Source organism: Orcinus orca, chromosome 19 (genome assembly GCF_937001465.1).
Source record: "Orcinus orca chromosome 19, mOrcOrc1.1, whole genome shotgun sequence".
NCBI lineage: Eukaryota > Metazoa > Chordata > Mammalia > Artiodactyla > Delphinidae > Orcinus > Orcinus orca.
The window spans coordinates 2,465,169-2,489,687 of record NC_064577.1 but is presented as its reverse complement, the minus strand read 5'-3'; the positions used below and the strand labels follow the sequence as shown (position 1 = coordinate 2,489,687).

The following is a 24,519-nucleotide window of genomic DNA, read 5'->3' as shown; positions in this document are numbered from 1 at the left end:
TATGAGTCGACAGCACGGGGTGAATGCAATTAAAAAAAAAAAAAAAAACTCCTCATAGTGGTACTTCCTGACATCTGAACTACTCTAGAGACGTTCTTTTGAGGATTCTTTTAAAAAGGTTTTCTTCTTAATTACAGGTAACATAGGCTAGGATGGCAGAATCGGGCTAAATAACTCAGCCTCATGATCAAAGGCTATTCTTACAATAAATTTTAAATGACTGAGATGTCCATGAAAGCCCAAACTGAAACATAACCGATTTTAGGGTGATCCAAAGTAAGTGTAAGGTTTTTTTTTTTAAATGGAGTTGGACTTTTTAATTTTAATTGACTATGAAATTTTTCTCGACTTTATACTGGACACTAAGCAGCGGTTTGAGACAAAGCCCGTCGGGATCGCCCTGACCCGGCCACGGATGATCCCCTATTGTACAAGTTACTCAAAGCAGACTTTGTGATCAGAGGGGAAAAAATTGTTTGAATTGCTCTTGGTGTTTGCTTCATTGTTTTAGATGAAGCCATTTTTTGACTAATTCATTGGCTTTTAGCGCTTATGGGACCCTGGTGTATGTAAGCGGTAATTTTTTCCCCCAAGTCTTAGTAATATGACTGTGGGTCATAAATGGAGAGGAGGAATGAAAGCAAAGTTGGGTTTGTCTCTTGATGCATTTCCCCATCTATTCCAGAAGTTTTTGTTTTGTTTTAATAGAACCTTGAATTGGCCTGTGTACTTCTTGGAAAAAAGCTATGTTCAGCACTAAACAATCTTTTTATTAAAGCAAAATAGCTTTACTAGAATTAATGCTTTAATCTCACTAAAGCGAAATCCATTTCCATACTGTGTGCACCAAGGGGCAGAAACGTGGCGAGAATGAAGACTGTCTCACTGAGACATAAAGTAACTACTCCCCCATGAGCAGCTGTGTCTGGAATGCAAACTGGGGTATCCTCAGGGGTGAGGCTGAGACAAGGAGGAGACGGGAAGGTGGGCGAAGTATCAAAAAGGAACCAGCTGAGGCTCTCAAATCCCTTCTCCATCGATTAAAGTCACTTATCAGAAACCCTTACTCTAAAATGGCCTACTTTCCAACAGGGGACCATTCTATTTCACCAAGAAATGTTGAAAGCCATGATTAGAGTCACAGGCTGGCTCACATATGTCTCTAACCCACAGTGGAATGACCATAGTATTCACCACGCAGTCTGGGTGCTGCGTCTTAAAAGTTCTGTAATTAGGCATAAAATAAAGGAAGAAAAAAAATTTTTTTTCCATTTCCTCTTCTAGGCCCAAAGATAAGCCACAGACTAATTTTTTAATGGAGCCAAGTTTTTCTCTGGCGCCCTCCCTCTCTGTCCTCAGAGCCTGCCTCCCCAAGAATAAACTGGGCTCATACTATCTCTGGCCCATCCTTCCCGCCAGAGTTCAGTTCTCCATCCCAGGTCTGCAGTGACAGGCTGCAAAATTATTACTCAGAAATGAAATTCTCAGTCCCTCCTTCTAACTGACCTCATCAAAGCATGAGACAGAAAGGACCCAGCAAATTCACCCTCATGTGCCTGGGCTGCATTAGAAGTATTTGACTTTGGAAGAGGATTCTTACCAGCCTGACTCAGTCTCTAGTTGGGAGAATTTGGGGGTAGCATAAGACAGGAATGAACAAAGTGCCGACAATGCGGGGGGGGGGGTAGTGGTGGATATTTTCGAGCAGTGGAAGCTGGCGGGCAGCATGGCCAGCCCACTGGCGCTGAAAGTGGATGGCGAGAAAGCAGAGGGCTAGGACATCAGGGCCCAGGGGAAAGGGGTGTCTCCCGATGAGAAACTCTCTCTCCTTCCAACAAGGGTCTGCTCACATCCTGCCGCTTCCACAGAGCACTGTCTACCTACTCCCAATCCCATTTTCTCTTTTTCTGAATTCCCTGAGAACTCTAGTACATAACATATATACAACTCTTAATTACATTGCCGTCAGTTCTGTTTTTAAAAAATCTGCTTCACTGGTTCCTTCTCTCTAGGAAGCCCTAAAAATAATTGATTGTCTGCAATATTCATTTTGGTTCAATCATATTCTACCTGAGCTTGATCTATTTATTAAGGTTATCTTTTACTCCCAATTAAGCTATCCCGCAAAGAATGACTTTATATAAAGTAACCCCCACCAAGGTGCCCAGCAGAGTGATGAGCACACAGCAAGCATTCAAGTAGTTGCTAGCTTTAAAGGCAGGAGATTATATTAAAAAGACATAAGGTCTATAGTTAAATAAGGAAATAAGTTAGAGGGTTTTTTTTTAAAGACTATATTTAAAGTTAATCACCCATCTATAGTGCCTGGAGATCTCAGGCACCAATGCCACCAACCTTCATGAAATCAGAGAACACCCTGGAGGGAACAGGGTTATGAGTGTGACAGTCACGGAGACAGCTGGGACCAACAAGGGCACTTGATCCACAGGGCTGCACTGAGAGGGGATGGAGAGGAGAGACAGAGGACCGTCTGCTGAGCATCTACTATACTATGCTATGGGTACCACGCTAGGTGTTTTACAGGTGGTAGAATTTAATCTTTGCAGTAACACTTCATCTTTACAGATGAAGAAACCAAGACTCAGGGAGGCTAAGCAACTTGTCTAAGCCCACGTGGGTGGTAGTGGTGGACAGAGACAGGATTAAGGTCCAGATCTATTTATCTCCAATGTTTTTGCTTTCTCCACTAGGTAACCCCAACCGCTTCTAGAACACTTTTCATTCTTGCCGCCCAAATAAAGCCGAAACGAATGATTCTGTCTTTGTGAGGAAGGAAGAGGTGAGATTAGCAAGCCCTTCAGGGTCAGGGCAGGGAGGTGAGGCCATTTGGGAAGGATTCAGAAACAGAGTTAACATTAGTTGGGAGGGAATTATGTACCAATCACCGACCAGGCACTTTGTACACTTCATGTGATTTCATCCCAATAACCCTAAGAGGCTATCATTTTACATATATAAGGAAACTGAGGCTTAGGTAAGTTAACGTACCCTAAGGTACAATGCTAAAAAGAGTGAAAGTGAAGCTGGGATTTGACCTTGGCCAGTCAGGACTCGAAGCCTGTGCTCTTTCCCTGCTTTCCGATGCAAGCATGTGCTCCCCTTTCTTCTTCCCATAAATGACAAAAACTAAAGTTGGGGAGACACCGCCTACTAAGAGATCTGCCTAGTTATTACCTAGCAGGTAAACTGAAGGGAGCCTCCAACCGAGAAGAAATAAAACCGTTATCTCAACCAAGGAACTGAACAGACAAAAAGAGAGAGGCTTGCAATGTATACTTAAAACTGCTGTTACCCTCTGAACCCATTCCTGCGTCTAGTTGACGTTCTGATAGGCCATGTCAGTGAGGCTCATCCCCAGTGGGGCAGATCCCACTAGATAGGCTTGGCAGCGCCACATGACCCAATCCAGTCCCAACAGCAACACAGCGAGGGACGCCAGAGAGTTATCACAAAATGAGGCCGGTCCTGGAGATCCAGTCCTTTTTGCTGAGGTGGCTCAGACTTAGGTGAAAATGTCAGCAAACGGCTCTCCACACTAGGGTAATTCACGACACTGACAGCTTGCGCGAGTCATTAAACACACACACTTCTATCTATACCAGATCCACCACTTTCGTCTCCAAGTTGAGCAAAAAGTCAAAGCTGCTCTCTTTAAGGAAGAAGAAGAACCCTTCAGAACCTGTGATGAAACACACCAGTAGCAGCTTCTGAGCGCTTGATTCCACCCATATCTGGCTCTGTTTGGGAGCTAAATTCAGCAGAAGTCTCCAGGGTCAACAAATGACCCCGAATAAAAATAGTCTTGGAAATCTGTCACGGAGCAGGAAAGGAAACAAGACGGCTGGGCGATTCACTCCAAATGGCAGCTCTGAAACCCCAACTCTCATTTTTTTGTCCCAATATGAAGCCAATGTGCAAAACAGGCCCAGAGCAAACTGTCCTTTTCCGAAGGCCTCTAAAAGTGGTTGCCAAAGAATTTCACATGCAAGCCAAAAAGATTTAGTGTGCCATTCACCTCTCCTATGAATCGAACTACAGCTCCTTTGAAGGAGAGCTCTGAACCAATCACAGATTGACACGTGCTTGAGGACCACCAGGGTACCTAAGGCTCTGCCCCAGGAAGCAAGAGGGACCCTCTGTCCTATCTAATTTTCCAAATGATCAAAGAGCTGCAGAAAGAGTACAGAGGTTGTGTAAGTGAGAGAGCGAGGGCGAGCGAGCGCCTGTTCACTGCTTTTCTACGAATTCTACAGCTCATTGCTCCTGCCCGCCCCCCACACACACTGAAGTTGTATTAAATTAAGTACAATATTTTGAGATGACTGTATGCTTTTTTTAAGTTAAGAATTCCATGGGCTGAAGAACAATCAGCCAACATTTGATGGCTTAGTTCACTCATTTTATTTTTTTATTCTAATTTTTTTAGTTTTTGGCCACGCCGCGTGCCTTGTGGGATCTTAGTTCCCTGACCAGGGATCGAACCCAGGCCCGCGGCAGGGAAATCGCGGAGTCCTAACCACTGGACCACCAGGGGAGTCCCAGTTCATTCATTTTAAAATGTATTGAACGCATAGCTGCCCAATTCTGGAGCATGATAGAAAATGCAGAAGGGCTAGCGGTGGGTTTGCTTCACAGCCACTCACTTGTGCTTACCCTTCCAAAGCCGTGTATCTAATCTGACATTCATAACTTATACTCTTTTTCTCAGAGGTGGTTCCCCCCTCCCCAACTGTAATGAATTTCAAAGGACCACACAACCTGGATCCACCTCTGGACAGGCTCTCTGGCTTTGGGGAATCTCACAATTTGGTGGGAATGCAGACACGCAGAGAAAACAACATAGCATGATAAATCCTAACGGTTATGATCAAGTGCCCATATATCTTGGGAGCACAGGTGAGGGTATGGTTAACCCTTGCCTTGGAGGTTTGGGAAAGACTTTTCAGAACTGGTCTCGCAGGACAAGGAAGAGTCTGACAGGCAGGGATGAGGGTAGAGAGTAGGGGGAGGACATTCCAGGGCATTCCAGGGAGTGAGAACAGCCGAGGCCAGTGGTTCTCAACTGGGGACAATTTTGCCCCCTCCCCCAGGGGACATTTGGCAACATCTGGAAATATTTTTGGTTGTCATATGGGAGGGGAGTGGTGCTCCTGGCATCTGGTGGGTAGAGGCCAGGGATGCTGCTAAACATCTGACAACACACAGGGCAGCCCCCCCCCGCCCCCCAGCAAAGCATGACCCAGCCCCACTGTCAACAGCACCAAGATTGAGGAAAGCCTGGTCTAAGCAAAGGTACAAAAGGAACATTGTGTTAGGTTAAAGGTGAGAAGTTGCCTGGAGCTTCGGTAAACACAGTGCTTCAAATCACTGCTTTTATGGAAGAGAAAAACCGGTAAGAAAAGAGGACAAATTAAATTTTCAAAGAACCAAGACACTAGGCTGAGCAGATGCCTTATTCTCAAAACAGGAACCACCACCAACAAAATTAGAAACTGGAAGCCTAAAGTGGGTTTCCTCGACCTGTGACATGAAAAGCACATGTCTCAGGCCACTGTCCTCAGGAAGAGCAGCCCGCACTCCTCCTTCCTCGAGGATGGCTAAGTGGCGAGTAAGGGCACAGTGAGGACCAGATGTTCCGCGTGGCTGCACCAGGCAGGTCTCTCACTGCGAGACAGGGTGCAGCAGAGCTGATGTGAATTTTGTTAGAACTCAAGTCCAGGAATGGCCCAAGGCACGAGAAAAGGAACCAAAGGCTCTACAAGGGAAGCGGCTAGGAAGAAAGCAGACCGTGGTGGGGATGCCGAGGTCGGGCCTTCAAGTGGCCATGCGGGGGTTTGGCGGGAACCAGGCCTGACCGCGAAGGCTGGAGGTGCTTGTGCAGGCATCTGACTCCTGGATCGGACGCTTGGAAGTGGAGTGCAGAGCTTACCACCATCACCAAAACCACCGACACCTGTGCCTCCACCGAAAGGAAAAGCAAATAAGTAGAACAAATCTCCCTTAGCAAGAGACTCCTAGAGGGGAGAGAAGGCGGCCCTCAAGATACCAGCAGTTTCTGGTATAAGCGTAAAATACAAACTGAAACTCCTTCTCAGATATGCTAACTCACACTAATCCGCATCATTGAGTCTTGCCTCATCCAGACCCTCAGACACAGACACGTGCCTACATCAATTTTTAAAAATAATAACAGTAAGGGGAAAGTGACATTGATTGTAGCAGATGTCTAAAAATAAAGCTTTTACCCAAGAGAGGAAAAGAAAGCCAGACTAGTAGCAAAATAAGAAGATAATTCTAAATGGAAAATGACAGAAAAGCTTAAAAAAAAAAAGTAACCGAAACATTCCTTTTTTTCTCTCTCTATAAAAAATGTCACAGTGGGTGCTACTGTAGGGAAAATTAAAATTCGGTTTGGATGACACAGACCCCTGAAACTGTAGCTATAAATGCCTAAATGCATGTCACAGGCCATAAATGAAGGAAAGAGCCAGATAGACAGCAGGGGACAGGACATTCCAGACGGGAGTGAGAGGAGAAGCCGCAGCTTGGGGAAGGCAGGAATGATGGAGCACGTGCGGACATACCCACTGTGAGATGAAATACACTCAAATTTCGCCTCTATACAACCATAAATATACACCCCGTATGGACCAACCACCCATATTCCGGGAGATGAAAACATTACATGACATAGTAGCACCTGGCTCTACAGTGGGTTTGTGGTCACCTTCTGCAGAGGGACACAGATATCCAAGGGTCCACACGAGCCTTACAGTAAGGCTCATACAGCTAAAACACTGGAACAGTCTGGAGGAACAACGGGCTGATGGGAAATTCCAACTATCAGAGAGCGGCCTGCTTTCCACCTGGGTCATCAGGATTTACAGCTGGGGAGGAGGCAAGAGCACTGCTACCCTTTACGGCTCCTGGGAACCAACCCCTCCCAACTTATAAATAAACCATGAACAATCACTGAACCCGTGCGCTGAGACTTGCAGCCAGTTCGCAGAGTGGTCGAGTACACACGCAGGTGAGACACATACAACATCCGAATCTTGATGGACCTGGTGATTGGGAATAAAGGTAGACCTAGAAACCTGGGCATTAGCCAAGCGTCATACTGATGAGAGCCGGCGATTCCTTCCACAACTCCCCAACACCCACTCCTTCCCCTCCGGACAACTTATTTACGAACACCCAGAGTCAGCTTTTAAGCTCCACTCCTCTGCTTGGCCACTTTATCCACCTGGAACGTTCTCCACCTACACAGATCCTACCCATCCTCTGCAACTCCTCCTCTCCTCTAGATGGTGTTTCTGAGCCACCCTAAGGCGTCTCTCCCTCTGCTAAACTTCCAGAACAATTAGGTTGTACAATTACTTGGCAAAGAATCATCTAAGCTCTACAAAGCTTAACTTTTCTGTTGTTTTCCTGACCTATTATTTAAGTGGATAAAAATTTTCACCTTGCTCCCTGTCTTCATAAACATGCCATGTCTTTGAGAGGTAAGGACACATCTGATGGTTCTTTGGACCCTCCCACCTTACCTCCTAAAGTACCCTGCATAATGCAGAATTAAACTGCAAAATTCTCTCCTGTGCAAAGTTCTCTTCTGAGCTAAGTTAGGCTCACATTAATAATCTTTCTTAAGAGTCAAGCCTCACAAGACTTTGCAACCAATGATATGTGAAAGCAAAAAAAGAATGTAAGGGCAGAAAAATCTTGGAGATCATTATTTTAGAAATTAGGAAACTCAGACGCAAGGACTGGCCCAAAGTCGTTTGTGGTAGGTGGGTGTAGAACTCCGGTCTGTGCCTCTGCTCCTTACTCTGGGACATAATGAAGCCTGGCTAAGAGCAGATGCAGACTATGGGGACTGCAATTTTGAAGATTAAAAAAGTTTTTATAATTCTTAAACTTAACAGGGGAGGGCCTCCCTGGTGGCGCAGTGGTTGAGAGTCCGCCTGCCGATGCAGGGGACACGGGTTCGTGCCCCGGTCCGGGAGGATCCCACATGCCGCGGAGCGGCTGGGCCCGTGAGCCATGGCCGCTGAGCCTGCGCGTCCGGAGCCTGTGCCCCGCAACGGGAGAGGCCACAACAATGAGAGGCCCGCGTAAAAAAAAAAGAAAAGTTAACAGGGGAATTCATACTGAGAAGTGGGATTAGTTAGGCACCCAAACCGATGTTAAGATTTTCACTTTTAAATTTATGGAGCGATATTTAAAACCTACAAGAAATGGAGTCAGAACTTCCAGGAAACACCTCCCCCCCCAACTCAGTTATTTTGAAACTCCATTTACTGTAATGTTTTCTTTAAAAAAAAGTCAAACTACTTTAAAGCTCTGCTTACATATTACTCTATCAGGAGTGAAATAATGCCATGTAGAAGCCTTTCTAAACAAACTCGTCCTGGAAGCCCATCTCGGGGCGTTGAGTTGTGACTACATTCTCAAGGATGTCAGTAACACAAGGGTTCCATCCACAACTCCTTGAAAAAACTGAAACCATGAATGCCTTGTCAAATTCAGACAGTTTATCTTGGCACTGGCGAGCAGAGCAGTCTCTTCGATGTCTGGAAACGCGTCTAATTACGTTCAGAGAGTAACTAAAATATAGCCAGTGTCCCGGAACAGACAGCTCAGGGATCACTCCATAGCGTCCTGAATGACGCGATGGAACCACGCCAGGAAAAATTAAAAAAAGACGAAAGCGAAGAAAGAAAAGAACCAAGTGTGAAACCACGATGAGACCCTAGCCTCTCTCCAAAACAACCCTCCAGTCTTCCCTGAGCCTTGCGGCCGCCACGACTCTCCCGAAAGTTTTCATTTCCCTCTACTCTTGTTTCCATTAGGTCACCCGGCCCGCCCACAGCACTTACCTGGGGCAGCGCACTAGCTGCCTGGCCCCAAGCGCTGCCTCCCCCCGACACCCCCCTCCCCCGTCCGGACAGCACCCAAGGACACCCCCTCTCTAGAAGGCGCAGTCCTGGAGCTCGGCACGCCCCTTCCACTCCAATGCGGCCGCACCCCAGGGCGTCCCCTCTCGGGAAAGCTCAACCATCGAGCTCAGAGGACCCCGGACACCCCAATACGGCCGCACTCCATCCCTCGCGCTCGGTGCACCCCCTACACCCCCAATCCGGCCGCACCGCAAGGGCGCCCCCTCTCGGGAAAGCGCAGGCTCGCAGCATTGCGCACGGCCGCTCCGCCCTCACCTGAGCCGAAGGTTGGCCATGAACTCGGGCATAGAGACGGTGTCCATCAGCACGAAGTCCGCCTTCCCGAACTCCAGGCTCTCCTGCTCCGCCATGGCGCCGGCGCACGGGCTCAGGTGGGTGCGGACGGGTTCAGGTGGGCGCGCTCGGGCGGCGGGGGCGCGCGGCGAGCTCGGGCGGGGCCGGGGCGGGGCGCGGGAAAGGGGGCGCCGCGGCGGCTCGGCGGGACGGAGGCCGACCCGCTGCTCCTCGGCGCGCTCTTGTCCGGCGCGGCTCACCCGGCAGTTTCCGCTTTTCCCGCGGCGGCTGCCCGGCGCTGTGGGGGAAGAGACAACGAGACGGAGACGGCGGCGGTTGGTCCCGCCTCTGGCCTTGTCTGGCCCCGGCCCCGCGGCTGCCCGCCCCACCCGCCCCGGCCCGGCCTCTCCGCCCCGCCCCGCCCCGCCCCCCCGGCCGAGGAGCCGCCCCCGCGGCGAAGGCCACCACCTCCTCACCTGGGCGGCGCGCACGCGCGGGGCGGCCGGCGGGGGCGCGCTCCGGGCCGGGCGGAGGCGGAGGGGTGGCAGCGCCCTCTGGGGACAGGCGCTGGGAGCTCAGGGGGGCGGTACCGAGGCGTGCGAACGTAGGAGGTGGGTGGAATCAAGTTTCCAGGATTGCCGCCTCCGCCCGGGCTTGGTATATGCCAACAAAGTTACGGAAGTGTCTTGTGGAGCTTCTCGCGTGGATAATTCATTACGATTCTGTCACCCTGCTGCGAAGCCCTCTCCTGCTCTTCTGCTCACATCCTCTCCATCCTTAAAATGATGGTTCACGCTCAGACTGAGAGAGAGTAATAATAATTAACACGTTGGGGGTACCAAAAGTGCCCAGAGCTTTTATAAGGGCCTTAGAGAACTTAAGTAACTTGCGCACGGCTACCTAAGTAGTGGGGAAGCTGCAATTTCATCCAGGTCATTTGACTTATGAGCCCCAGCGTTTAGCCACATGGCACACTGCTTTCCTTCTCCGGTGTTCCGTGATCCACTTTTCTCTTCCACTCACCTGAGCATGTCATCAAACATTACCTTATATTGTTGTTAAGTTTTTCATCTATGTATCATCTCCCTGGGATAACTGTAGGCTTCTTGAGCATGGGACCATGTCCTGAACTTCTCCATATCCCCCTTGACACACACCAAGGAGTCTGGTGTAGTGCCTTGCACATGTACATATGAAATGCACAATGGTTCAATGGAGTAGAATGGGTTTTAAGTGGTCTCCAATTTACAGATACATTGGTTGATCTTAGAAAATTCTTTTGGAACCGAGACTGCATTTTCTCAGTGAAAATCTATTATAAATGGCTTTCTAAGGCAGCTGCACCTCTTCAGTCCTGTGTTTCTATTAGGACCATCTTCTATTTCAAAACCTACCAGGAAATCTAGAAGCCCCCAAAGACATGGCTGGACTCCTAAACTATGGCTGACTGTGAGATGCGTTAAGCCAGACCTAAGGACCTTGCTCACGTTTGCTTCAGCTTCCAACAACCCACCCTGGCCAAGAGAGAGGGTAAGACAGCTTGATCACCTCCTGCATGAGCACGTCTGCCATGAGAAAGCCACCCCAGTGTCTGTCACAGCCAGAGATGAGTTGCAGTCTGACTACCATTAGCAGCTCTCGTTCTTCAGAAGACACCTCTCTGAATCTCAGTGTCCTCGTTTGTGGAATAAGAACTCTGGTTTAGATACTTTCCAAGGTAGGACCATCCTTTGCTTGGGTCATTTGTGTGGGTGGGTCAGTGGCTAAGTGGGTGATTGCGTAGAGTGTGGTACCTTCCTAAAATGTTTGCATTGGTATGTTTTAGTATACAGTAAAACTGAGTTTCAAAAAGAAAAGGAAGAAATCTCAAATTCTGTGCACTTTAGAGCAACCAGGGACCACACTCATTGGAAACGATTATTGGAAGATGGAGGTAGGTATATCCCCTGGGTTGTTAGGGCAGAAGCAGTTGTACAGTGGGTAGGATCTATGGTGGGATGCAGTTGTGGTTTTCACATGGGCAAAGCAAGGAGACTCCTGTGTTAATCAGTGTCTTGTACAGGAGCCCAATGTGTAAAACATATACACACCATATGCAAAGGGTAGTTAATCAATTTAAAGTGCAAATTAGTATAAAATCAGGCATTGAGACCAATGAGGCTCTTTTGCTGAACCCAAATCTGTCCAGTGGGGCTGTAGGAAAATATTAACTATTGGTGTATAAAGAATATATGGAAGCCTTCTTTTTCCAGTCTTCTTGCAACTTTTCTGTAAGTTTGAAATTATTTCAAAATATAAAGTTAAAAATCAAATAATCTAAAACTGTTCTAAAATTTTAAAAGGTTTATTTTTAAGAATCACATTGTAATAATTTTTTCCTATTTTGGAAGAAAATCTGAAAAAGAATACACACACACACACACATCTGAATCACTTTGCTGTACACCTGAAACTAATACGACATTATAAATCTACTATACTTAAAAGGAAAAAAAAGAGAGAGAGAGAGAAAGCAATCATGTAACACTTAGAAATGAAAGTCACATCGGAAGTTTGCAGACATTCCAGAACTGGAAAACCAGCACACACCTTGAAAGCTCTGGTACAGACTATCTATTCACTCTGGTTGTCATACATATGCTAGGAGGTTATAAACACTAAAACCAAAAATAATTCTAAAACCAAACATAATTTCAACGATTTCTATTTTAAATATGTTTTTATAATTTAGATGAAAGAATTTCATGTTTACCTTAGTTGTCAAATATGCCCCAGAGAGAGTACAACCTGTTCCATGCCTGAAATTCTCTTCCCTCTTGTCCTGCCTCTCATCCCTGTGGCCTAGCTAATTTCTGCTCATCCCTCTGCTCTCAGCCTCAACATCACTTCCTCCAGGAAGGCTTCCATGATCTCCTAAGTCAGGGTTGGCTAAGTCCCTGCTCTGTGCCCCCACAGCACCCTGGAAGTGTCATCCTCGTTACAGGCTGAATGCACTTTAACAAACCTATTGTCCATCTATCACATTAGAGTGTCAGGGCCGTGAGTACTGGAAGCTGTGTCTGTCCTGTTCTTGGATGTAGCTCTGGCCCCTAGTAGCACAGGGCTTAGCGTGTGAAACTCTTAATAGACGCTTGCTTGATGAAGGAATAGGGAATGATCTGTGACTCTATGGGTTATGTAATGTGAGTTTGTAAATCCACCCTTGTTGGTAGATTTTCTGCATTAAAAGCCGTTCATTGTGCAGCGTTTATCTCATTCTCATCTCCTGCCCCTGCAGGCAGGTCTCAGGGCTGTGTTCACTTCTCTCTTGGGGCCAGGCCTGCATGCTACATGTTCACACTGAACAAAAGCTGTTGTCCGAAAAACCCGTCTGCTGTTGACACCAGCTGCAGAGGATCTGTGCTGGGTTCTCCCTAAAAAATCAACTCTGAATTTTCCACAGCAAATATTTGCTCCCATTCTTCTACTTTCCCAGAATGTTTCTGGGCTGCCCCATCCTCCCTCTCTTTACCAGGTGCGTTGTATCTGGGAAGATGGCTCAGCCTAAATCCCACAAGACAGAAGCAGGAAGGCCAGGAAGGACATAGTCACAAAGCATATTCAAAGGGCATTTTATAAATTTATTGTATAAGCCCCAATTATTCTAGAGCAGAAGTAGAAAGGCGAATTTATGTTGCAAAATAACTTCATAATGCACTCACAACCATATGGAAATGATATAGAACCCTCTGCCTTAGATATTATCCAAAACATACATCCTCCTCTTTCATGCCTAAGGTTGGATTTGAACTAAGAATGATACATCAAAGACAGCGTATATGTTCTCTATGGTTTCTGAAGCCTACATTTTTTAGAGTAAAAACAGACCCAACAATTGTCTCCCTGGTGTCACTGATGACTTACCCACCTGTGGACCCCTCCCCCCACCCACCCCCAGCTCCTTCACCCCTGTCTTTCACTCTTTAGACATCTCACAGCACAAAGGAAAGGGAATTTTCATAGCAGAGGTCACTGTCATAAAGTAGCCTGAAAGCACAGAAAGTGACTTAAGAAGCTCACCTTCTCACCTCTAGCTATTAAAGACAGAGGGACGGGGGACCAACTGCTCAAGACCTGGTTCCGGGTTCTAGGAATTTCTTGCCCGCTGTGCCTGTGGTTCAGCTGTGCTTACCTGTGACGATGCTGAGTTGGGGACAAGGATCTTCCCTTAGCTCTTTGAAATGGCTGATACTACAGACAGAGCTACTTTTTTTTTTTTTGCGGTACGCGGGCCTCTCAGTGTTGTGGCTTCTCCTGTTGCGGAGCACAGGCTCCGGACGCGCAGGCTCAATGGCCATGGCTCACGGGCCCAGCCGCTCCGCGGCATGTGGGATCCTCCCGGACCGGGGCACGAACCCGCGTCCCCTGTATAGGCAGGCGGACTCCCGACCACTGCGCCACCAGGGAAGCCCGACAGAGATACTTTTAACATAATCAACCTAAGCTCAGAGGAAGTTGGGAGATAGCAGCTGAGGAGGGAGAGGAGGTGGAGGAGGAAGAAGAGAAGGAAAGGGGCTGCAACTGCCGGGGTCTCAGGGCAGCAGGTGGATAGTAACAAGACACTGGTTTCCAATTCTTAGGTTTCATTTTCCCTTGATGAAAACACGGGGACTTTCTCTCCCAGGACAAATGTCTTAAGCACACATGCAAAACAGTTTGCACGTGGACTCCCCTGATCCAGGCCCAGAATAACCTGTCTGTGGATCCCAAGTTAAGAACCCCTGGGCGGAAAATAACACACCATTGTAAAGCAACTATACTCCAATAAAGATGTTAAAAAAAACAACAAAAGAACCCCTGGGAATTCCCTGGTGGACCAGTGGTTAGGACTTGGTGCTTTCACTGCTGTGGCCCAGATTTGATCCCTGGTCTGGGAATTAAGATCCCGCAAGCTGCGAGGTGCAGCGAAAAAATACATTAAAATAAAAGAACCCCTGAGCTAAGAGGGGGATCACACCACAGGTCCTAATCATTGGGGAATGGAGAAGAACTTCAGCAAGCCATCACTGTCAGTATCCCGTGAGTCACCAGAAAAGGGCTGTCCCAAGAGCACGTCCCCCGGAGTTGGCACTGGAGCCACATTGTTTAAGGCCTCAGGAAAGACAGGGTCAGATGGTAGAGGAAGAGTGCTTATCACACTGAGTTGGAGTTGGCTGTCCAGGCAAGTCCCTCGACTCGCTAGGACAGAGGCCATGCCCTACTCATCCTTTTATCTCCAGCCCTCAGTCTGTGCCTGATGCCCCTTAGATATTTCTTGAATCGAGTAGATGAATTAATTAGTGAGTTGATTTATTTGTAAATGGGGATGTGTAGATGTAGGGTTATATTTCAGGGAGCATGTGGCATTTCTCTGTGCCCTATGCCAGAAAATCAATAACTCAAGCTATTCTGGCCATTGGAAGGGGTCCTAGAGCTAGAAAATTTGGGAGTGTGATAGGATCCCATGAAAGGGAAAACACATCCACAATCAGTTCATGGATTGAAGCTTGCATCTTAAGGCAGGATGTCTCAAATTTTAAGGTGTATAAGAATCACTTGGGATCTTGTTAGAAGTGCAGTCTCGGGTCCCACCTGAGTAGATCTTAACTCACTGAATTGCAATCTGCATTTTAACAGGATCCCCTGGTGATGCTGCTGCAGCCAGACTGTAGACCAGACCTTGAGTAGCAGGATTCTAAGGAATCCTAATGGCCATGTAATCAAACATACGTCCCCCTTTACAGATGGGGAAGGTGAGCCCCAGGAAGAGCTTCTGACCTTGACTAGGTTGGTAGAGCTGAGACCAGACCTTACAACTTCCGATTTGGGTAGTGGATTGCTTCCACTATCCAACATGAATACTCACTTGTAAGACAGTGTGTGTGTGTGTAGTAAAGAAAAGGGAGAGCAGCACCCTAGATCTCCCCTGGGTAACCCCAGGACCTCCCTACCCCATTTCTAAGTGGGAGGCTGATGTCCTCCTTTTCCCCATTCCCCTTGTTCTCTTCTAAAAGCTTGGAGTAGAGGCTAGAGAAAATATTGCTGGGGTCAGGAAAAGTCCAACTCCTTTCTTCCCTCCACCTGACAGAATAGCAAGTAGTTAGTACAGATAACATCCACCATTAATATTTGATTAGTATCCAGAGAACTGACTTTGCAGGAAGAGTGTGACATCATACTCAAGGTGACATCTTCTCATCTGCCTCCCAGACCCCATCTCCTCCTGCCATTCATGAGAAACTTCTCAACTGGTGAGCTGCAGCTGTATTCATCTCCTAGAGTTAAGATCATGAAATAAGATGATGTTAAAGTGCACAGTGTGACCCCCTGACTTTATCCAGTCAACTGGATTCATTCTTCAGACTACCTAGAGGTAGAATACGATGAGCAGTACTTCTATCCAAATTCTGACAACCTGAACTCTAAAGAAATGATACAGGGAAAATTTTTAATGATTTAAAAGTAGAATGCACAAAACCTAGGAGACCTCAGAGGCCATGTGATCAAATATCCCACCCAATGCCTGAATCCCCTCCACCATATGCTATTGAATACAATGCCTGGATCTACCAGGCATTTGACTCATTAGGCCTCCTCCATGCCATGCCGATGTCTCCACACAAAAGCGGGCTCAACACCCTTTCACTCCATCTTACTCCTGAATCACTGCTCAAACTCACTCCGTGCCCTGTACGTCAGCCAGCTCCCAACACTCCCATCCTCTGCTCCTGTTACTCATAATATGTATGAACCTGGTTTGCCCTTTGCATCTTCTGTTCCACCAAGAGAGGACCAGATTGAAGGGAATTGTAACCAAGGAGAGGAGCCGGGGTCATAGCCAGTTAAGGAAGGCCCTCCTGTTTTTCTTGAGCTGACCTGCCTTTTAGAGTTTCTATCCATAGAACCCTAACACTATTTTCTCTGATCTCTTTGAGCTCTGCCTTCTCAACGTTAAGTTCTGTGTCTGACTGCTATCTATTTAGCCCTTCTGTACAGAATAGCCCTTCAGTTCAGAGTAGCATTTTTCCCATACTCAAGAGGCGGAGGTAGTACAGTGGTACCCAAACTTTAGATACCTGTACCGGTGATGTAGGTTAGGGGTTGGGGGGGGTCTTCATTTTAATGAGCAGCCCAAGGGATTCTGCTGCCAGTGGGCAGGGGGCCTAATTTAGAGAAATATTGATGGGAATTTTGATGTCAGACATATTACAGCTCAATTCCTAGTTCTGCAACTTACTACCTGTGTGACCTTGAACATCTTACGTCATCTTGATAAGCCTCGGTTTCCTCATCTTTGTTAAAGAGGTGATAAAACCCATCTCTGAGTGTTAAAACCATGAAATGAGATGACGTCTATAAGGTGCTTCGTATCAGTCAAGGCAGGTAGCAAGCACTCAATGAATATGAGCTAGCATGCCTATTAGCGTAATTTCTTCTTTTGTCTTCAGGATAGGGAAATTATTAGCAGGTAATCATTGATTTCATGTCCTTTTCAGCAGACTGAGATTTCTAATAGATGTTGGTGCGTCTTCTGATCACGTTTTCCTCTGAGTCTTGTGATTCCTATTGGTAATTTATCACCATTTCCATGCATAACCGTGGACCTTACACTTAGCAGGGGATCAAAAGTCGCCGAATATTTTGCATCGAGAGAATGCCATCTGGCTAGGTCCTCTGTGCTACATTCCCATGGCAACACCACATCTGTTCTTCTCACGCTTCCCCCAAATGCTCTCCAGCATCTTGACATTAGGGCACTGATTCAGTTCCCTCCTGGCCCGACCCTTCCCACTGCCCGGTTCCAGTGAACAGCGCCATCCCACAATGCCTTGATGATACCTGCCCGTTTTCATTTACTTCTTTGCATTAAAATGTCCAATTCACTTCATCATACAATATATGCTCTAGGCATAGATTATGTTTTAAACAGAGAAATAATGAGAGGAAGCTGGTGAAATGGGCGGAGGAGTTGGAGTGGTGGGCGGGATGTGGTTTTGACAATCAGGTAAGAGGGAATCACTTTTTCCTTTCACAGAAGGGTTCAGTTTAGCTTCCGTGGTGGTGATCAAATGATTAATTCAGAAGAATTGAGCCTACACTATGGATAAGTTACATTCCAAGTTCTCCATCAATGAATGATACACATAGCGACTGCACAGAGCACACATGGGTAATTATAAGGGTCATGGGGCTCTGGTGTTCAGGTCTGGAAGGTGGTAGAGTGTGGGGTTAGAAGCAAAGGCTCAGGGGCTGATTCTGACACTTATGCACTGATGTGACATCAGGCAAGTCACGTCAGCCCTCTGAGACTGTTTCCTCTTCTGTAAAGTTCAAGTACATACAACTTACCTCGTAATATTGCTATGATAATTAAGTGAGATAAAGTATGTTAAGCACCTAGCATGGGGTCCAGGACATAGTTAGGGCTCAATAAATGTAAGCTGATAGTACTTCCTTATTCACCAGTCCCTCCACTGGGACTTCGATACGGCTCATAACCAGGTGGGAGAGGAAAGAGTGTTCCATTCTGGTCCTTTTTATCTTTTGAACCCTGGTTCTCTGGTGTCCTCTTATCTGTTGGTTCGTGTCAGGCTGGTCACGTCCTTGTAGCTGAGCTGATATACTAATTGCAGGGAGTTCACGGCCTCTCTATCTACAGTTTCTCAACCTTCAGTCTTGAAGGTACAGTGACTTGCTGGCTTTCCCATCCAAGCTTTGTCTCCTGAGTTCCTAATTGCATTTGAATAACCAGACACACACTTGCCTTTCAAGAGAGACATTTCTCTCCCAAGGCAGATAGAAATACATGGGGCCTAAGCACCACATCTGTGAGGAGCTTCTCCAACCCCAGCCACGAATCTGGTGTCGTTGCTTTAGGAAGGTCTTATAGACCCATGAATCCCAAATCTGGCTGGTCATTAGATTCACCTGGGCTGCTTTCGAAATATACAGCTTCCAGGATCCCACTTCTGGTCCTTTTGAATTGAAATTTTCATGGCTAAGAACCATTGTCATAAGAACACCTGGAGTTAGGCACATACAAAGAATAACTTCTGAAATGAGCATTACCTGGTAAACGGATGGCTGTTAACATCAAACAGATGCTCCCTTTCACCTGGGATAAGAGCCAAAGAACACATGCGTTTCCCACCTCATGCTCCTTCGGGAGGGTAACACAAGCTGGCTTTAGACCCTATGTCTAATATCTCTTGAGGACTCTGAGAGCCTTCATCTCTTGCAAGTGCAGTCACTAATGACTGATTTTATTAGGAAAGAGTGTCTTCCAGCACTCCCTATAAAACCTCTTCTGCTCTGCCCTTGCCTACGGCCAGTGCTCTGAGCTAGAAGTGTAAAGACAAGTCTTCCACATGCACTTCATTTGCTTACATGGCCTACGGTTCCCTAAGAAGAAGCCCACAATTTATATCCCAGCCAAAGAGAAGGATGGGTGGGCCAGCTCCACCTCTGGGAAGAAGAGGAGGAAGAAGAAGGAGGCATATTTTAGTTACATGGGGAAAATCCTAAAGCAAGTGAGTTGGGACTCTCTTTATGCAAACTGAGAATGGCCAAGACAGGTATCATGTTAGTGGCCCTGGGTGTGACCTTGACTTCAACTTCTGGTGCAGGAGTCCTTCCTCACACGTTGAGTTCCTGAAAAGTTGGTTGCAAAACAGCTGCTATAAACTGGATCTGTGAATGGCTGCTATCTTCTCCTACTTGCCTTGCTCTCTGTTGGCAGCAACTCTGAACACCTGAGCCCTTGGTGTCTCCCTTTCTTGTATCTGTTGACAGCTAATCTGTTAAGTGATTCTTAATTGCCCTCCCCTTTTCCTGCAGAGAGGGGATTCACCACTTCGTCTGTTCTGTCGCTTTGAAGAGTTGCAAATAGCAGGTTTTCATCAAATAGTCCTCTATATTATACTTAGAAATTTCTTTCAGTAGGTAGGCACTCATTCCTTTTTCCTGCCCACCCAACACCTCACCCCCCATGGCATACAAACTGTAGAAAACAAAATCAGGAAAGTCTTCCCCTTCAAGAGAAGCTATGGGGAAGACAGGAAGGGGATTCTCTGAAAGATGTGTTAAGGCTTGATTTGGGATATTACTTCTTTTTTTTTTTAATTTTTATTTTATATTGGAGTATAGTTGATTTACAGTGTTGTGTTAGTATCAGGTGTACAGCAAAGTGATTCAGTTATACATATACATGTATCTATTCTTTTTCAGAGTGTTGAGTAGAGTTCCCTGTGCTCTACAGCAGGTCCGTGTTGATTATCTATTTTATATACAATAGTGTGCATATGTTAATGGGATTTTATTTCTTCGTGCCCAGGAAGCAAGGCTGAGTGCTCATGTCTGTAATTGTACCGAAGCCCCCTGTATTCCAGTAGTATCATTTGGAATCTGTTGTTTATTCTGGGAGAAGAAGGGAAAATGGGATTAAGGAATGACAGAAGAAGGAGAGAAGGTGTGTGATTCAGAACAGGGTTCTCAACCACAAGCACTGTTGACAATGGGCTCTGGGTAGTTCTTTGCGTGGGACGCTGTCCTGTGCATTGTGGGGTGTTGAGCAGAGTCCCTGGCCTCTGCCCACTAAATACCAGTAGCGCCCTCCCTCCCAGTGTGACCACCAAAAGTGTCCACAAATAATGCCCAGTGTCCCCCGGAGGGCAAAATCAGCCCCCCGTTGTGAGCTCCTGCAGGAGATCCTACATTTGGCTGGAAAGGCCTTCGGTGGGAGTACTTGGACTAAGAGTTCTTCTGAGCATTAGTTTTTCCTTGGCCTGTCCTTAACCTTGTGGGTCTAGCAGGCCGCCCTGCTTCTTCAAGCCTCCAAAGGGTCAGGTCCGTGACCTTGGGTCAGCCTTTCAGGGCGCTGCGAGGCTAAAACCAGAGGTCGGTTGGATAAACGTATTGAGTGCCTAAGTGCCAGCCAGACCTGCTGCAGGAGCTCAGATGAAAACGATGAGGGCTCTGTTGTAGAGGGGCTCACGGTCCTGCTGTGTGTGTGTGTGTGTGTGTGTGTGTGTGTGTGTGTGTGTGTGCGCGCGCGCTGGGGGGCGCATTGAGCAAATACCTGTAAATTATGAAAACCACGAGGAATGTTTAGAATCCCACCTCAAACCTTTCCTTTCAAGAAACTGAGGCCCAGTGTGAGTCTATGACTTGCTAACATGATGTCTCGTGCTAGTTAGGATTAGAGCCCAGGAGGGGTGATTCTCAGGGCAGCGTTCTTTGGACTGTTTCTGCTGCCTCTCTAACTTCAGACGAGGACACTAATGACATAGGCAGTGTGTGACACAGGCTCTGAGAACAAAAAGTGCTCTGGTCCTCAGTGGGGGGATTGTGTGGAATGCAGATAAGCCAGAGGTGGCACTTGGGGAAGAGCCTTAAAGGATGGATGGGATTTGAAAGATGGAGCTGGGTGCAGGCATGGGAGGTAGAGGTGACAGATACACAGTGGCATGGGGACCAGAAAACATAGGGACACACCTGAGGAAGAGCAAGTATTCCCAGCTTGGCTGGAGATCCTGTTGGCACAAGGAAGTAAGGCAGGAAATTAGAAAGTGTTAAATGCTCACTAATATGAATATAGAGTGTGAAAGTATACTGGAAGTTAAAACTATATTTTCCATCTTCAGAAGGTGCCGGATGTTAACTCTGCTTCTATTAGGAAAAACCAAAGTTGAAGTGACCAGAGTTAGTTTGTATTATCCAAAGGTTATCTTTCTCACATACCTACAAATTCCCTTCCCTCCCTCTTCCTCAGAGAGAGCTGACAGGTACAGTGGCCTAGTTTCCTTCATCACATCTCTACTGTTGTCCCTTTGGGTGGGTCGTACGTTTCCACAGACACATGAATCCACAGAAGCCATGGGTACTCGGGTACTGGGTTGGACCATACGTTCCTGACTATGGGAGCCTTCACTTCTCTGTCTCACCCTTATGCTGTTTCTGTCCCAGACCCACCCAGACTTCAGTGGGTGCTCCTGGATCTTGGATGCACTGGGAGCTCTGGAGGATTGGTGGCTGGAACAGGTTAGCCTGGAAGCGGTTAGACTGTCCCTCTACAACCACAGAAGAACCGTCACCAGCAGAGAGATCCTTGAGGCAGTCAAGCAGAGATGCTCTCGGAAGAGCTTGGGAATAAATGAAGTGAATCTGAATGGCCCTGTTGTTGAAATGATTACACTTGTCAAACAAAATTGGGTCCGTTGGAGGACTGAGCTGGAAGATGAAGTATCTGAGAAGAACCTGCTGCAGTGGTGGTCTCGGTGTGACACACCTGGTCTCTGGGTCTTGCATTTTTAGCCTCCGACTTAATTTGTGAAAATAGATAAATAAATAAAGGAAAGGCACTTTCTCTTGTGTGTGATGCTTGCTTATGGTTTTTTAACGTTTTTTCTTAAGCGCGCATCTGCCCTGTTTTGAGCTTACCTATTGTATTTTTGGACACAATTCAACATGTCACACTGTGGACTTACCATCGCTCCCCCCACTCCAGCCCCAAGGTAGGGGATGCTGCACTGATATGAACTGAGGATTTCTTTTCTTAATTTAAGGACCCCTACCTTGACTTATGGAAACTAAAAAATAAAGGGAAAAGGGGTCTGTTTGCTCTTTGAGTATAAGACCCATGACGTTGTTTATCTATATAGCACCTAGCATAATAGCATGTATGTAATAAGTGTCAGTCATGTAAAAGCTGGTCCCAACCATGGAAAAACCAATTATAATAGTAGTATAAAAATACAATAATTTAGGAGCAGAAAGAATAAATGGGCTGATATATTTTATTTATTTTTATTTTAATTTTATTTTTTTACATCTTTATTGGAGTATAATTGCTTTACAATGGTGTGTTAGTTTCTGCTTTATAACAAAGTGAATCAGTTATACATATACATATGTTCCCATATCTCTTCCCTCTTGCGTCTGGGCTGATATATTTTAGACATTGTGGTCTGGGAAAGCCTGGGTATGTGACATGAAGGAAAAGAAGGGGGGAAGGATTTGGGGCTGAGGGAACAGCATAAGCAAAGGTCCTGAGGCCAGCAGGAAAGCTTTCAGCTTGTTAGAGAAACTAAATGAAAGTCAGGGCAGCTGGGTTCTAGCAAGCAAGAAAGAAGTACATTAGGAGATGAGGTTGGAGAAGAAGCCCGAGTCACGCAGGGTTGGTTTGTTATTCCAAGGGCAGTGTGAAGCTGCTGAAGGATTTTAACTAGGGAATTGACATCTTGTTTAGGTTTCTGTTGTTTTTAGTTGAGGTTTACCACACAGTAAGGTGTATAAATCTTAAGCATACCTCAAAGTTTTACATATGTATGTTTATATATACTCAGAATAAGATACAGCACCTTTCCTTCACTGTTGCTGCCGTGTGAAGAATAGATTCAGGAGAATGTGGAAATGGGAAGATTTGTTCGAAATGTTTTGCATGAGTTTAGTGGAGGGATGATGGTGGGCTGCTTGACGGTAGGTAGCAATGAAAAGAAGTGAGGAGATTTGAAATAGAATTTGAGATCAAATCAATAGAAGTTGCTAATGGAATGGATATGAGAAGTGAAGGAAAAAGTGATGGTTCCTAAGTTTAGGGCTTGAGCAGTGTGGTGGACAGTGGGGCTGGTTATAGAAATGAACAAGGCTCTAGGAAGGAGGACAGGTGTTTTGGGAGAGGTGTAAATTGAGATTTGCATTCCGGACAGGTTAAGTCTTAAATACCTGTGACACATGCAAATGGAGATGTCAAATAGGGAGGAAGGACCAAAGATACAAATTTGGGAATCAGCATAAAATAGCAACATATACATCAGCAGGAACGGGTGTGATTACCTAGGAAGATGGGATAAAAAGGAGAAGAGAAGACAATTTGGACCAAGACCAAAGAAATTCTAATATTTAGATTCAGGTAGTGGAGAAAAGACAAAGGAAACAAAGGGCGGGAAATGTGAGAAATCAGGAGAGGGTAGTGTCGTGGAAGCCAGGAGAGGAGAAAGGGGTCCAGTCCACTGTGCACAGTCCTGGGGAGAGTGTTAAAAGGAGATGCTTGTGTCTGTTGCACTTGGTGACAAGGGGATCACGGTGACATTGAGAAATCTGCCCACTGGAGCAGGGTGGGTACCAGCCAGATTTGAGCAGGTTGAAGAGTGCGTGGGAGCTAGTCAGTGGAGACAGCTTTTCTGATGGTGTTGAGACAAAGGGAGAAATTTAGCACTGAAAGGGAACAGAGACTTGGACTGGTAATCGGAGAGTCACTGGGTACAGAGATTTTGAAGATGATAGGTACTAGAACGCCACTGTTTGCTCATGGAATTCTCCAGCATAGAGGGAGATTCAGAAGAACGTAGAGAAAGGCAAAGGGCCAGGGACCTTGAGAGGGTGATGGTGGGGATGGGATTCAGAGTAGAAATGAAAGAGGAGAAAATGTGTACAAATATGGGAAGTTTAGAGATTTGGTATGAACAGATGAGGAAATTAGTGCTTTTTTTCTGAGTGAAACAAGTGAAAGTGGAGGAGGGACGTATCTTCTCTTGCAGGTAAGTATGAAGCTGTTGTCTAACGGACTAAGAGTGTGAAGCTTGGACATCTGTGGACAAAGGGCTCCCCAGGACTGAGCACCCGCTTAAGGTCTGTGGTCACGAATTGAAAGCAAAGCCAGTCTTGCCGTGTAACTTTCTGCACCACGTGTATCTGCTCCAGTGCCTGGCTGCAGAATGCAGTGTGGGTTCTGCAGAGTGAACTAAGGAGAGAGGAGCGAGGGAGCTACGGCATCATGCACCGTCCAATCCAGGCCAGCCAGGATGTGGCGGGGAGGAGTGGGAAGAAAGGGGCAAGAACCTCATGGGATTCAGAGAAGGCACGGAAGATGTCAGGCCTGTAAACTGAATCTCAGAGAAGGAATTGTCTCTCTCCAGCACGGTTGCGTGTTAGCTAACCCATGAGGGCTCTTGCCTAAGAAGCAGGGGTGACACCCAGTGACCACTCCTTGAAGTGCACCTTCTTGGTTTTATATTGTCAGCAGACCCCAAAGCCAGCTTGTATGAAGTGATCAGGGGGCGTTCTGCTCCACTTGGGAGGCACTCAAGCCCTCCCCGATTCTCTCCATAGTTGGACCACTGGCCCTCCGCTCTCTAAGGAGGTAGAGATGCTGCTGCCCAGGTGGGTAACTAGACGTGGACAATCGAGGCATTGAAGGCAGCCTGGGGGCTATAAGCCCAGACATGGGCTTCCCTGCTAGGTTTCTGCC

At 46.7% G+C, this 24,519-nt stretch overlaps 2 protein-coding genes across 8 annotated transcripts in view; one reads left to right on the top strand and one right to left on the bottom strand.

The window, feature by feature from the left end:
- The window catches only part of MYO1D (myosin ID), a 348,576-nt gene extending 339,206 nt beyond the window's left edge, over window positions 1–9,370 (bottom strand). For all 5 annotated transcript variants that reach the window (XM_004267185.4, XM_033423458.2, XM_033423459.2 and 2 more), the window contains exon 1: window positions 9,237–9,370. In XM_004267185.4, the coding sequence (XP_004267233.1) occupies window positions 9,237–9,331 (95 nt within the window). In that variant the 5' untranslated portion in view covers window positions 9,332–9,370. The remainder of the gene's footprint in view (window positions 1–9,236) is intronic.
- On the top strand, window positions 9,222–21,631 carry LOC125962060 (histone H2B). Of its 3 annotated transcripts, XR_007473383.1 has the most exons (5): window positions 9,222–9,352; window positions 10,753–10,971; window positions 11,080–11,187; window positions 19,606–19,740; window positions 21,237–21,631. XR_007473383.1 is itself a non-coding variant. In XM_049701824.1 (2 exons), the coding sequence occupies exons 1-2, from the start codon at window positions 18,641–18,643 to the stop codon at window positions 21,582–21,584; spliced, it is 510 nt and encodes a 169-aa protein (XP_049557781.1). In that variant the 5' UTR covers window positions 15,890–18,640; the 3' UTR covers window positions 21,585–21,631. The 3 variants fall into 3 exon arrangements, 1 of the variants encoding a protein (XP_049557781.1); XR_007473384.1 differs by lacking the exons at window positions 11,080–11,187; window positions 19,606–19,740; XM_049701824.1 differs by lacking the exons at window positions 9,222–9,352; window positions 10,753–10,971; window positions 11,080–11,187; window positions 19,606–19,740 and adding an exon at window positions 15,890–18,802.
- The last annotated feature ends 2,888 nt before the right edge of the window (window positions 21,632–24,519 follow it).

What these genes read in the sequence shown, in the direction of transcription:
- LOC125962060 (XM_049701824.1), top strand. Translation starts at nt 18,641, where the DNA reads ATGCACTTCATTTGCTTACATGGCCTACGGTTCCCTAAGAAGAAGCCC. An exon ending in TGGGGAAAATCCTAAAGCAA is followed by an intron (nt 18,803 to 21,236) that starts GTGAGTTGGGAC and finishes TTTCTGTCCCAG; the next exon opens with ACCCACCCAGACTTCAGTGG.